The 14,331-nt window shown below is 45.9% G+C and overlaps 1 protein-coding gene across 3 annotated transcripts in view; it reads left to right on the top strand.

The window, feature by feature from the left end:
* RAB11FIP3 (RAB11 family interacting protein 3) overlaps positions 1-13,054 on the top strand; it is a 175,943-nt gene extending 162,889 nt beyond the window's left edge. For all 3 annotated transcript variants that reach the window (XM_032799401.2, XM_032799400.2, XM_075069369.1), the window contains 6 exons: positions 1,412-1,552; positions 2,963-3,044; positions 5,922-6,059; positions 6,996-7,151; positions 7,943-8,083; positions 9,497-13,054. In XM_032799401.2, coding sequence (XP_032655292.1) covers positions 1,412-1,552; positions 2,963-3,044; positions 5,922-6,059; positions 6,996-7,151; positions 7,943-8,083; positions 9,497-9,610 — 772 coding nt within the window. In that variant the 3' untranslated portion in view covers positions 9,611-13,054. The remainder of the gene's footprint in view (positions 1-1,411; positions 1,553-2,962; positions 3,045-5,921; positions 6,060-6,995; positions 7,152-7,942; positions 8,084-9,496) is intronic.
* The last annotated feature ends 1,277 nt before the right edge of the window (positions 13,055-14,331 follow it).

Genomic DNA, 14,331 nt, shown 5'->3' with positions numbered 1-14,331 from the left:
ATAATATTGTTAAGTAGTATGTGTGTCATGGACAACAGTGATTCAAGTAAAGGTTTTCCTAAACCCTGATAAACTTCACAGTAACAAGATGTTTTCCCTAATACACACAACTCCGCCTTGAGTGCTCTAATCACTTAACCCAGACGGGTTAATTAGTTTTATCCAAATAAAGGGCTTAGGTAACAAGTTGATCAGTTAGAAAAATGTGTCCCTCTATCAGAGGTTTGCATTGCATGCTTTTGTCCTGTTTTCATAAGCTCCATAACAAAACAATATCCCAGCAAACTGCAGCTTCCCATGGTTCATTGTGCACTGCTTTGGGAAGCAGAAGCAGCTTTACACTAATGTAATCAAAGATCATAAAATGACAGCCACTGTATGGACTATTTATTCACCTGCTTCCAAGGACAGGTTTGAGGGAGCAGATTAACAGCAAACATCTGTCCACTGCTTGAATGTCTTCTGAGACTTGCGTGCTCCATTGAGAACCATGTGACATTAAAAATGTTTGCCAGTTGTGGATGTGGCCTCGAAAAATAGCCCTCCACACTCCGCTTGTGATTCAGAATTCGAGGGAAATGGTCACTTTCTCTAGGTCCTAGATTTGATTTAATATAAAATTATTATAAGATGCTAGAAGTCTTACAAATCTCAACATCTATTAAACACCCTCTCTGTCTTGTATTCTAATTTTTCTCTGCAACAATTAAATAATCATTGTTATGTCGGCCCTGCTTAATTGATTGGCAACATGCAGACATCCAAATATTGTATTCCTAGAGCTATACAATTATCACTGATGCTGGTGCCCAAGGAAATTACCCATAAGTGGCATGTGAATTTCATACTCCACTACAAACCCAGGTGAAAAGGAAGATAATTAATAAATTAGAGTAATTAGCCTCAGTAGCTATTCTGTGCAGTACTCTGACTCTGCTACCTACTAAGACACAAGTTTTAAGATAATCTTTTACTTTGTTTTCTTCTCAATCCTTGCTTCATTCCCCCATTTGGTTAGCTTTAATGTGACCACTGAAGCTTGTAGAAACCTGTGATGACAGGATACTAGCATCCATTGCCTGGGTTCCCAGTGATTTAAATGCCAAATAGGCAGTGGCTTCCAAGTGGTTCGGCATCACAGAGTGCTCAGGGATTGGATGGTTGTGAGGATGTGCTAGCTGCGTTCCCCCAGGTGTCTAAGTGCCTTGCAGGTGCCTGTTTTTTGTCTTGTACAAATGCTGCTCTTTTTAAGATGATCTTCAAACTCCATGGTGGCTTCTACTGGCTTTGCAATAGGAGGAAGAGGGTTAAAAGAAAGGAGGACACCCCTCTCCCTGAAATATCTGAATGCCAGTAGCACAGCTGTGTAATGTCATACTTGGCTAAACCCCTTCTTTCCTTTTCTCCAAAGAGCTAATGCCCTGGAGGAACAGCTGAAGGAGCAAGAGTTGAAAGCAGATGAGACGCTCCTGGAGGAAATCAGAAAACAGAGAGAGCTCCTGACCAGGATGGAGAGGGAGAAGGGTATTGAGATTGAGAATCTGCAAGCCAGGTTGGTACAGCTGCCATATCCTCCTCACGCTGACGCTTTGGGGGTATATCACTAATCAGTGACAACTAGAACACAGCTGTGGGTTAGTTTCCAGAATAAACTCCAGCCATGGCTATGCTGCCTCCAATAAAGCTGGCCCCCATGTAATTCTAAACTCTGGTTTTGACTACCTCCTTCCTCTGTAACTTTGTCCCAAAGTAGTAAATTAACCCACCTCTAACACTTGTCTCCAGCCAGAGAGAAATTTCCATTTGGATTCTATTAGCTCATGCATGCTCCCTCTTGATCTGCCCCTAACAGTGTGAATAACGAGGGTGTTCACTTGAACCTCCTGCCCATTCACATGACTAGTCCCTGGAGCTCAGTTTGACATTGTCACATGAGTCAGCTTCACAAAGACATGCACAAAGTATCTGCTCTGCTCCCAGGGAAGTCAATGGAAGTTCTGCCTTTGACTTCAACAGGCATGAGCCCAAGGCAAGGACTACAGCTTTCCTCTGCCTGGACAGCCGTGAGAGGGAGGAGCACTTACAGAAACGTCTGAGCAGTGTTTGCTTGTTCTAGAAGGAACAGTGCCACAGCACTGTCTGGGGCTGTCCCAGAGGAATGGTAACAGCAGCATGGGGAGATCTGAGCTGAAAAACTAGCTTGAGTAACACCCTTGCTCCTAGTGACTGATCTCATCAGGCAGTAACCAGCTTGCAGGCTTTTCCACACCCTGAGGCTGGCTTCCTGGGTAGAGCCAACTTGTCCTGGGTGAGGGATGTCTCTTCTCCCTGGCTGGGTGGTTTTCATTAGGGATTCAGCAAATGCAGAACATTCCATTCTTGCTCAGTTCTAACTGGCCATGACTGACAAGAAAGGACCAGGAAGGTAATATGGGAGGAAGACTACCCATGTGAATTTGAGAGATTTGAACCTGGGGCACTAGGTGAGGCCATCTCTGGAGTCCTGGCTGTTGTGTGCCAATCCCTGGCACTTGGCCTCTGAGGGAAAAAATACCAAGAGGAGAGGCAGCAAAAATAGGGGGAAATAATTGGAATGCAAAGAGCCTGTGCTCAGATAACAAGTTTCACCCTTTAGTGCCCAGAGGTGGGATTTGCTACTGTGGGGCAATGAAGGTAGTCAGTACTGAGCCTGAAGGATGGCCTGGTGTCTTGGGGGTGGGATCTCTGTCACAGCAGGCAAAAATTAGGCAGAGGGCTTCAAACAACTCCAGCTAAGTCTGGGTAGATGTCTCCTCCTTCCCCGTGATTGCTGGTGAGGAGGAGTGGGGCAGACAAAGGCAGAGTCCATCCACGCTCTGGTCTTCACTAATATGCTCTTGTTATTTTTGCTGCTTGCACTAATATGCTCTAGTCTCAGGGCTCTGGTACCAGAGTTTCTAAATGTGTTCATTTGTTGCCACAGACTGCAGCAGCTGGAGGATGAGAACAGCGAGCTGAGATCCTGTGTCCCTTGTCTGAAAGCCAGTATCGAGAGGCTGGAGGAGGTGAGGGAGAGCCTTCTCACCTAGAAAAATATTTCAGGCTCATACTTTGGTGTGTTTGAAAACAGGCTGAGGGATCTGGTCTGTGCCAGAGATTCTTTAGCGGCGAAGCGTGAATGTGCATCTTGCATGGGACGTGGCATTAATTATGCCACTATGACTCAGCACCCTGGCCTGCTGCTGGCTTTCCTGAGTATATCATACTTTAGCATCTCTGCAGTGCACATTCCAACTTTCCTCAAGTTAACCCGTTGGTGTATTAGTCACTGGCACATGTGTTCTGCCCAGCTTCCAAGGCAGTGTAGCCCATGCAGAATGAGAGCTCGCTGTGGTTTTCCCTCGGAGTCAGGAATTTTGGTGAAGGCTAAGTGCCAATTGCAAACAGCAGAGATGGAATGTTTTGCACAACAGACCTGTATGAATCCCAAGTTCCGTATAACAAGCAAGAGCCATTTCTTCCTCTAGTCCTACCCTAAATAGAAACCAGGACCTAGGCCGTAGTGCTGTAGATACTTACTGAGTCACTGTGTTTTGTCACTGTAAAATCTGTAGACCCAGGACCAACCTCTCTGAGGCGATGCAGTCCTAAATGTACTTCAGCAGTAATCCTGTCAGCTGCCCATAGAACTGCATACATGCAAACAAGCAGTGCTGCTGTTTAGTGTTGCCTTATGTATGGTACCTGTATCAATCTCTTTGCTGTTTTATGAATGAAATTCTGCCCTCTTGTGGCAAATTGTTGGGAAGTTCATTTCCAGTTTGGGTCCTGCTGACTGAAAACATAATACTGGACGGTGGAACCTTCTTGTAGAGAAGCTTTACTAACAGACTTGGTAGTGCACACAGGTTCACCCTAATAGGTTGGACACTCTCCCGCTGCAGTTTACTGAAATGATTGTCAGCTTTCCTCCTGTGTCACAACACCCAGGTTCCACTGTGTGTGTAACTGAGAAGGGGATGTCATGGGAGACTTTATCACCATTGTATTTTTTAATTGTCAGTTTTAGCAGAGGACACATTTTACACTAACTTGTGTGAGTGCGGAAAGGGGTGTGTGTAGTAGAATATGGATGTATTGTGTTAGTATATATTAAATTATGTTTGTTTGCCAATATATAAGGTTCCCTGAAGAAATAATTTTTGATCTAGGTGCCTAAATATGGATTCAAGGACCTAAAATTTGGCCCTCAAGTTTTTCTTAGCTTCATAAACTTCAAGGCCAGAAGGGCCTATGCTGATCGTCTAGTCCAGGGATAGTCAATAGGTGGACTGTGGGCCAAAGCCAGACTGCCAGATGCTTTTGAACGAACCCAGAAATCTTTTTATTTACTTATTATCATTATTATTATTTTTGTATAATTTTCTCTGGAGTCTGGACCTTGACTTTACCTTGATTAATAAATTTGGACCTTAGCAAAGAACAATTGACTATCCCTGATCTAGTCTGAGATCCTGCATAAAACAAGCTGTAAAGCTCCACCCAGTGAGAGGTGGGTTGAGATTTTCCTGGCAGGAAAGATGCTATATAAAGAATATAATTTAATAACAATCCCACGTTTCAAACAGCAACACTAGATCTGAGAGAGAGGGTGTAAATTGTGAGAATTCCTAGGTGCATTCAGCCACCTGAGATGTGTTTGTTCTTGACAATCGTCTCCTCATAACATGTTATTGCTCGTCTCTATTTTAGCTTAAATTAGAGTTAATGTGGCTAATGAGCAGTAACAGATGCAATTAGCTCTCCATGGAGGATGCAACCGCCTGCTGATAAACTGGATGTCTCCTTTGTTTTTGTTTGAAACATAGATTTCCTGTTTTGTTAATATTATTTCACGTTGACAAAGCACCTTTCATCACAGAAAATGTCAATGCATGTTACAAACTGGTAACACATTTTGCAAAGATGTGTCTGCATCTAATTAAGTGACTGAATTTTCATTGGGGGCTGTTGGTGCTCAGCACTCCTGAAAACTAGGTCACTTCTCCAGGCATATAACGTGAAGCACCTACAATATTTTGGACAATTTTGACATGTATAAAAATAATGGACTCCAGCAATTACCTTTAAAGTTGGAACCAAGTTAAAATTTAGGAGCAGCACATGGCACATTGGGGAGAGGGGCTGATCGTATGGGGAAAAGTAGCAGCAGCATAAAGAAACCTTGTCACTCACAGGGCTCTGGTGACAATTAAATAATGAGTTTTACATGGTTTTAAACTTTGAACAAATTCAGTTGACTGCCCTGTTCAACCATTGAGCTAAGGTGGAGAATAATAAAAGGTTTCTTCTGAAGATCCATGGGTATAGTTCAGTTTTAGATACTAATTTACATTGCTTGGGTTCTTTCATTGTCTAGCTGCTTTCTGTGAAATCCATGCTCAGCTAAAACCCAGGATAAAAAAGGGTTTAATGAGATCAGAGTTCTGGCTCTATTATAAACTTCTCTGAGGGGGCAGTTGTTGTTTAAACTAAGGGATTCCTTTGATTTGATGTTATTTTCATCCAGTAGCCCTTGCTTAGGCCCCAGTTCTGCAACAACTCTGTCCTGCCCCTGTGCAGAGTCACTGAAGCCATCTGGGCTCTGTGCAGATGCAAGAGGTTGCTGAAATGGAGCTTATGGCAGGAGTCATTTATTACGTGTCTCTCCTGACTGTGCTGATGCATTTTGTTTGCTGCTGGCAAAGCACTGAGGCTGTGAAGTCCTCAGACAACAGATGAAAGCACAGCAGACAAAAGTGTCCAAACTAACGCACATCGGCTAAAAGAATGTTCCCATGTGGCAATGTGCATATGTGCTCTTCTCTCCGAATGACAGGAGAGGGGCCTTGCCATGCTCTGGGGAAGGTCTTGTGATTTCATCTTGCTAAACTTTGTTGCAGGAGAAGCAGAAGTTGTTAGATGAGATAGAAGACCTCACTGTTCAACTCAATGAGGAGCAGGAAAGCCAGAGAAAGATGGGGGACAAACTGACCCAGGAGAGACACCAATTCCAGAAGGAGAAGGAGTCCACTCAGGAGGTGAGCAGAGTGAACAGCCGACACCATTCAGCCTGTCCACACCCTTCTCCCTGGAGTCCTCAGTGGAAACTGCAGCTATTTACAAGCACTTTGCCGAGAGGTCAACATGCCACATCCTATATGCAGGGCTCAGTGGTGTTCTAGTTCCTCGATAACCCTAGATACAAATTGCACCATGAATTCACCTTGTTATCAGCGTAATGTGGCCTCTGCTGTTGCCAAATGGAAGAAACACAATGAACTGGAAGAACAGAAATTAATCGATGCTTTCAGCTGCCCTTACCTGCATGCTTTTTCATTTCCACATGCTTGTGTCTAGTGTTCACAGTTACAATGGACACAGCTGGGTGGAACAGCTCTTGCCTTATTCCTCCAGCGATAGGGGATTTAAATTGAGTAACAGGTGAAAGTGTATTTGATCATTTTGTTGTGACTGTTTGTCACTCTTCAAACCACTGCTGTTTGGCAGTGCCTCATCGGAAGGCAGTCTGCAGAGGTGCATTGGCTTAGCTGGACGGGGAGCTGGCACAGCACCTGCCCTGTGTGTGGCATCAGCTTGTACCTAGTCTCTCGCTTTCATGTACATTAAAATTCACTCCAGCGTGTGTCTCTGCAGGGTCACATTCTAAGACCTGCACAAGTCAGGATTCACCAGCCTGCTCAACATGGCATATTTCTGTCTGGATGTAAAGGTGTAATGGCAAAGGCCTGAGGTAGGAACTTGGGCCTAGCCAGTGTTAACAGGGGAAGGACAAGAATATAACACTGAGAACATAACTGTGATTTCTGTACACTTCATACCGACCGTTCTCGCTCCCCTCCTGCTGTCTCACACCTCACGCACCTCTCTGGTGCAGCAGGGAGGCTCGCTCAGCGCTTAGTGCTGTGGCACTTTATGGCCCTTGGGCGCTATCACTCTTCTTCATTGCCTTGCAGCTGATTGAGGATCTCCGAAAGCAGCTGGAGCACCTGCAGCTGTTTAAACTTGAAGCGGAGCAGCGAAGAGGCAGAAGCAGCAGCGTGGGCCTCCAAGAGTACAATAGCAGGACGCGGGAGACGGAGCTGGAGCAAGAGATTAGGCGGCTCAAGCAGGTACTGGGGTGGTGGGGGCAATGTTCTGGTTTGGCTACTAGATGCCAATAAATTGAACACCACAGCAGCAACTTGGACTTTCATATCCAGGCTCACTACCCAGTGCAGACTCCTGGGACTGCACCGGCCTGTTATTCAGCCACAGGAAGTGTAATTAAGCATTGGCAAAGCACAGCTGGGATTGTGTATGGGAAACAGGAGAGGCACTGGGGAGAAATCTCAGCACTATAGTCAGAGCTACCATGTCTGTTTGGCCTAAAGGCCTCTTCTGGGAGAGAGTCGTCATAGCCCGCCCAAGTAGCACAGACAACGTGAGCATGTTTCACTGTGGGGGAATGCTTTGCCTTTCTCAGCTCAGCAGAGCACTGCAGAACACTATCTCCCTGGCTGGCGAGGCACAGATTTCAGCCTCACTTCAGTATCCTGGATCAGAGGAAGCGTTCTGGAGATACCCCAGTGAAACGCTGATCCATTGCAGATCAATCTGGTCAGAACAAAAGGGGGGTTAGAATCTCCCCAGCACGGTGCATGTATACACTCCTCTACTGAGCAAAGCTTCCCAAGGCTCTGCTAGCTCAGGGGAGAACAAGAGTCAGGAGAGCTGTATTCTGGTCTTGCTCTGCCATATAGTCACCAGGGCACCTTGGCCATTTCACTTAACTATGCCTCTATTCCACCAGCTGTAAAATGTAGAGCACCCCTTTCATAAAGCACCTACAGCACCTGCCATCTGTGGAGCTCTAGAAATGTAAATTATGAACTTATTGATTCTGGGTTTTTGTTGTGAGCAGGATAACCGCAATCTGAAAGAACAGAATGATGAGCTGAATGGACAGATTATAAACCTTAGCATTCAGGGAGCCAAGAACCTCTTCTCAGCTTCCTTCTCCGAGTCCCTGGCTGCAGAAATCAGCTCAGTCTCCAGAGACGAGGTACTGTGTGGTGTCTAGAGAAAGTGTATTCCTGTTTACCTCAAACCACTTCCTCTTAGCATGAGTGATGTCTTCAATCCCCTCTCTTGGCTCCTAAGCACCTACCTGTGCTGGAAAGAGCTGAAGGTGCCCTCTCTGCAGTAGAGATCACTACTGATAATCCAGGGATCCCGCTGGGAGCCACAGCAATTCCTTTTTACAGCTTGCCTCAATTAGAAGGGGGCCCGTCTGGCAGAGATGATGACTTGCCATAAGTCATGGCTTCCCATAGAAACCAGACACTACTTGAGATGGTGGTGCACACCTTGGCAAGGCTATAGTCAAGGGCTAGCTGTGCTGTTCATGAGGTAATGTGCCCCTTGCTAAAATAATGTAAAGAAGATTATGTACGTTGTCTGCTTAATACCGTAGAAATCTCAAGCTAGCCTCTTACGATTGGTGGAGGACTGAGACCCTGGGTCCGTCATGGCTGTGCTCTTTATGCTTCTCCTCCTTCCCCGGTTGTTGTACCAAGTTCTCGTGTAGTTGTACCTCAGACACTTGCACACATGGACAGACGAGTTCACCAGCAGGAACCAAGTGAGACAGAAAATGTTGCTATTTGAGTGAGATCCATGCAATGTTCTTTTCTCTTGGGACAAGTCACTGCGTTGCCTGGCAGCTAGAGGAAGAGCATTGAAGTAAACCTTGTCTGTCAGTGGGGGCAGGTGTCTAAGAGTATAAGAATCCTCATTCTCTCATGGGAAAGGTGAGACTATAAGGGATTGTGAGACTCATTCCATAAACACAAACCCCTAAAGAAACTCAGTGACAAGCTCAATTTTCACACTATAGTGCTGAAGTCCCCATGCTGTTGTGTGCCTAAAACAGGTGTTTGTTTGCCTGATATGTGCATCTGGAAGTATGATTTGGCCATCTGAAACAGGTTTGAAAACAGGACCCACAACGTTTATATTCAGCATGAGCCTGTACTTAGCTTTGACTTGGGCAGACAAGTAGCTTCCACTAACAGAGCTGCTGGAGAGTGGAAGAGAACAGCTTAATGACCTCCCCGGCCAACCCACATTCCCCCACGAGAGACAAGAAGCTAGAACAATGGGGATTCGAGGGAGCTGAAGCTGAGTTTTGAGGAGGATGTACATTTCACTGGAGTTTGGGCTGGACAGTAACAGGAATGAATGTATCACCAGTAGCTCTTTTAAGATACATGCAGTTTTTCCTCTTAAATCTAAAATTGGAGCAAGGAATCTCTTATGCAGGATGCAGCTTGTGGGACAAAGGGACCCTTTGTAATGGACTCTGGGTTTTTTTTGCTGAGCAAACTGTCAAGGATGAATTGCAAAGAAATCTGTGCTAGGTGGCCCTGACTTGTGGCCTGTCAGTAACCAGCTTCCTCCTCTTCCTCCCCTACAGCTCATGGAGGCAATTCAAAAGCAGGAGGAGATTAACTTCCGCCTGCAAGACTACATTGACCGGATCATTGTGGCCATCATGGAAACCAACCCATCCATCCTGGAAGTCAAATAAAGGAAGCCAAAAGCTGCAGACTGTGTGCTGCTGATCTGGGGTGGACTTGGTGCACTGAGAGGCAAAGGAGAGACTTTGGATTCTTTGATCTGCATGAAGACACATGAAGTGTCACTTCAGATCACTGGGTGAATTAATCCAGTGCCCTGGGGAAAAAGAAAACCAGCAACAAAGCTTTGTTGTTGGACTCTCTTTCAAGACCCTTGCTGGCTTTAAGGGGTGAAAGGGAATCTGGAGAATAAATGGAGCAAAACGTGGAGTGGGGGTAAGGGGGGGGAGGAAAGGACTTGCCTCCCTGTCAATGGAACATATCAAACAGTGGGGCTGACAAATGCTAACTGGAACTGTGACAATATGTAACCCTGAAATCCCTATTGGCGCATGGGTGGGGAATAGGTCTAAGGAGTTAAGCAAAATACAGGGTCGTGTATAGATTTATTCTGCTGAAACTTTAATGAAAAGAGAATAGTGGGGTGGAGAAGTTAGTTAATTGACTTCTGAGATAATTTCCTGCCCTCCTCTGCACAACACAGAAATCTGCTTTGCCAAAGTGCCCAGGACACCCTTACTGAGGCAGATCAGTGAATGAGAAATGTTTGTTCCACACCCGTAGAATGTTTTTGACCTTAGTGCAAAGTTCCCCCCTCAGGCTGCACAGCTAGCACCATCTTGCGCCCCCTCTTCATGGGGGTTCCATGCAGGAACCCTAAATGACTTTTCTCTCCATTTAATGGGTGGAAGGAAGGGGGCAGGGGAATGGCCGTGTTTGATATGAGGTGTAACTGGAGTTCGACACATGCCTCGGCATTTGTATTTTTGTTCTCTGGCTTGGTAACATTTTACACATACGGCATCTTCTTTAAATTCACTGTTCATCTGGCTGCATTCCTCACACAATACAGAGGAGTGGCTTTCTTCAGCACTGCCTGTTCCTCTTCTGTGGCATGCTCCTTCAGCGTCAGATGTTAGCACTTCTCTGTCAAGCCATGGGACCTGAGTTCGACAGGACTGCAGTAAGGTAGCAATCAGTGCAAGGAATGAAAGCCACACAGCAGTAGATGGAAGGACAGCACCTCCCTATCCTGCTGTTTTGTTGCGTGAGTGAAGGAAGGGCTGTGATTTCTTCATGGTTAATGAGCGTGCGTTGGAGTCAGCCTGGTAGCTGTTACGTCCTCCTCACTTCTGCTTTATGGCCCACAGTACCCATGTAGCCGTAGCAGTGCTCAGCCATAAGTGGGCACGCAGCTGTTCAGGCTGGTCCCCTAGTGGTGCAACAGAGTAAATTCTAGCAGAGGGGACCAACATGAACTGTTCACACGCTTGTTTCAAAAGCCAAGGACCTCCGCCATCGTCCCCTATGTGCATGAATGCCAGTGGTACCATGAAGTGTGTTGCAATGGTCCAGTCAGAGGTGGGCTCTGCTGATGATACTGCAGCACTGGAGGTAGAGCCCTTCCCCATACCCGCGTTCTCCTCGTTCTTGTGCTGCAATGCACTAGGCTTGCTGTCACGTTCATTGAGTAGCTTAGTGGCTCTAAACCAGGTACCGGCGGCTGCTGGTTTGACTTCTTAGACAACCGAGGCCACCTACAGTGTAGTGATTAGAACTGAGTCTTACACCCCAGTGAAGGTGGTGCTGGGAAGCTAAGGGGTACAATTGACTGGAGGCTGAAATCGAGGGCCTCTGGGAAACAACAAATATACTAACATCAGACCCATTCAGGCTAGTGTGAAATGCATTTTAAAAGCCTTGTACAATGCATCCAGTTTAATGCATTTTAAAACCTGTACAATGCATCATTCAATAAGTAAAAACAGTCATTGATTAAAAATGCCTGTTCACCTTGAGCTACGAGAACAACCTTCAGGCTAGCACACACCCAAATGATCCAACTTCCTTGGCTTTGATTTTGATTTGACCTCTAACTGAAAGGCATCCTGGTTCCAGGCACAGTCAGCATGTTGAATATACAGTAGATTTCTATTTTAAACAGGGGCGATTTCATTTTTAAATCACCTGGTTAGCTTTTAGAAGGGCCCTGTTAGCCAGGCTGAATCCCAAATCTGTACAAAATATGGAAAATCCTGGTGCATTGGCCTGCACTGGAACATCCTAAATGTGCTCATAGGACTGTGACATCTGAGCTGCTAGTCCAGCTGCTTACCAGGGAAACCAGATCCAAATCCTCCCTCTGCTGAGAGTTGGAGAGCGATAAACACCACATCCCCTTCGCTTACCTAATATCCCCCTTAGACCATTGCAACTATTGAGCTGGCATCTTTCCTTTATTTTATTGCATGTCTGGAAAGTAAAAGCCCTTGGTCCCAGATGGCTTTCTTCAGGGCACAAGAAATTGCATAACAATTCATGCAGACCCAAAGGATGTCGCTAAGGTGGGTGAAGAGCCTGTGTGAGTGAGAATAGCTAGGGGATCCCAAAAATACACAGTGGTGCTGACAGTCCCTGTCTTTCCTGCTCTGATGGAGGGACGGTTTCATAGGATGCCTGTGCAAAATGTCCATCTTCATACGGGTTTGCCTTCTATAAGTCTTTAACCCAGACTTACCAGCTTTTCATTTGAAATCTAAAGTAAGAGAAAAAGCGGCTGCAGGGACAGATGGCAGCAGGTCACTGCTTTCAGCACCATCTCCCCCATGCAGGGTCTGGAGCTCCAGTCTCATTGGGATGTTCGAGAAGTCCCCAGTCGCATTCTGTGAACACACAATACCCTTGGGCTTGTCTTTTGTAATATAAGCTGAGAGAGATGAGACAACCTGCCTTCCAGCGAAGGCTGCTTTCTCTCTTCCTTGGTCACCTGAGCAATGAGCCATCATCTTCCTTCTCCCGCCCCACACCCTTGTGTAGCATCTCCCAGCAAGCCAAGAGCTCCTGCTCATTCATTCTCTAAGCTGGCCCCTTGTGGACCTTTTCCCTCCCTGAGCCTGCCGGAAGAAGCCACGTAATGTATATTTCCAGAGTAGCTTTGGGTGTAAATCAGTGTATACTTTGAGAAGGAAATTTTTCTATCTTGTAGAGTAGATATTTTTTATAGAATGGAGGTTGATCAATTTTTTTAATACTTTAAAGAAGAGAGAAATGTATCTGTGTATACACATAAATATATATATATGTATAAATATATAAATATCAGAGATCTGCCTTCTCAACTTGGGATCGTGTATCCCTAGTTAACACATTTTTTTCTGTTTGATCACTAAGAGGTACTGTAACTGTAAATAAATCACCGGGAAAAGAGTTTTAAACAAAAAAAGAAGCACTGACTTGCACACTGATCATGCTTTAAGCCCCAAGGAAAAACTGTACTTCCCAACAAAGTTCCCCTCTCCCTGCTGGTATGTGAAGGAAACTCCAAACAAGAAGCAAAACCAGTATTGTCTGAACTGATGTATTGATTCTTGTCAAATTAAAAGCTGTTACCATTACTCTTTTGGGGGCTTTTTTTCTCCTGTTTCCCCAGGAAGGAAGAGATGGCAGAGAAGGGAAGGGCTGGGATATGCTGTTGTCATAACCCCATAAATGCTGACACAGACTTTAAAAGCAGAAGTGACTGAGTGATGAAAATCACTATTAACCTAGGAAAGAGTGAGCTTCTTTTGGGCCTGGCAGTCTCAGCGAGGCGTTTCCTGCCCCTGTTAGCCAGGGCTGGTATAAAAGCCCCAGGAGCACACAGCGACGATGGCCTTACAGCTCTACTAGCAACACAAACCGTTGCCACACAGATAGACATATCCTTCTCTTACTGTGGTGTAAATCGGGAGTAATTCCATAGACTTCCATGAGGTTACTATGGATGTGTGCAGGGTAACAGAGCAGAATGTGCACAAGTCTTTTTCATGGGAGTTTTGCCTATTGATTCCAGCAGAAGCAGGATGGGGCCTTGGCCCTCCGTTCTCAAGGCTGGCAGAGGCTAGGTTCACCATGCATGCTGCTTGCTCAATGCCCCATTCATTGTGTTGCCCCCAGCGACCTCATCTGTGGAAATCATGCAGTGGTGTTGGGCTCTGGAGCCAGCATTATCCGGCCTTCCTCTCTGAGCACCCCTCATTTTGATGACATCAGGTGAGGAGGGGCTGCAATGTAAAGAGGGGAGAGCAATTGGAATCTTGTTGGGTTTGGAGGGGGGGTCCCCTTTTATCATGGGAGGTGCAGTCACCAACGTTGAGCCATGCCAAACGCGTCCATGAAACCCAGCAGTGGGAAGGTTGGACATTCCATCCCATGGTGCTTAGCTGCACATAAGTAGTTGCATATCACTGGTGAACAACAACACCAAAGGCAGTCCCAGGGCTGCCAGTGCAACTAGAGTCTGTGTGAGTACAATTGCCAGCTAGAAGCTCTGGTGCCTATGTCATAGCATAATTCCTCAATCTGAACCCTAGAGTTCAAATATGAGGTACTAGCATAAATTCCTCTAAGCTTAATTACCAGCTTAGATCTGATATTGCTGCCACTAGCCAAAAATTCCAGTGTTTGGCTCACTCTGGTCTCCCCAAAACCTTCCCTGGGGGACCCCAAGACTCAGATGCCCTGAGTCTACAACAAAGGGAAATAACCTCCTCCCCTTGTCTCCTCTTTATTTGCTCCCCGGCTTCCCCTCCCTGGATGGCCCTGGACCGATCAACCCTATTTTCAATTCCTTGAAATCAAAACAGAGAGATCCAGTTTCTTTCCCCATCGATCAGAGTCCCTGCAAAGGTAG

This window comes from Chelonoidis abingdonii, chromosome 9 (assembly GCF_003597395.2).
Source record: "Chelonoidis abingdonii isolate Lonesome George chromosome 9, CheloAbing_2.0, whole genome shotgun sequence".
NCBI lineage: Eukaryota > Metazoa > Chordata > Testudines > Testudinidae > Chelonoidis > Chelonoidis abingdonii.
This window is presented reverse-complemented; position numbering and strand designations above follow the sequence as displayed.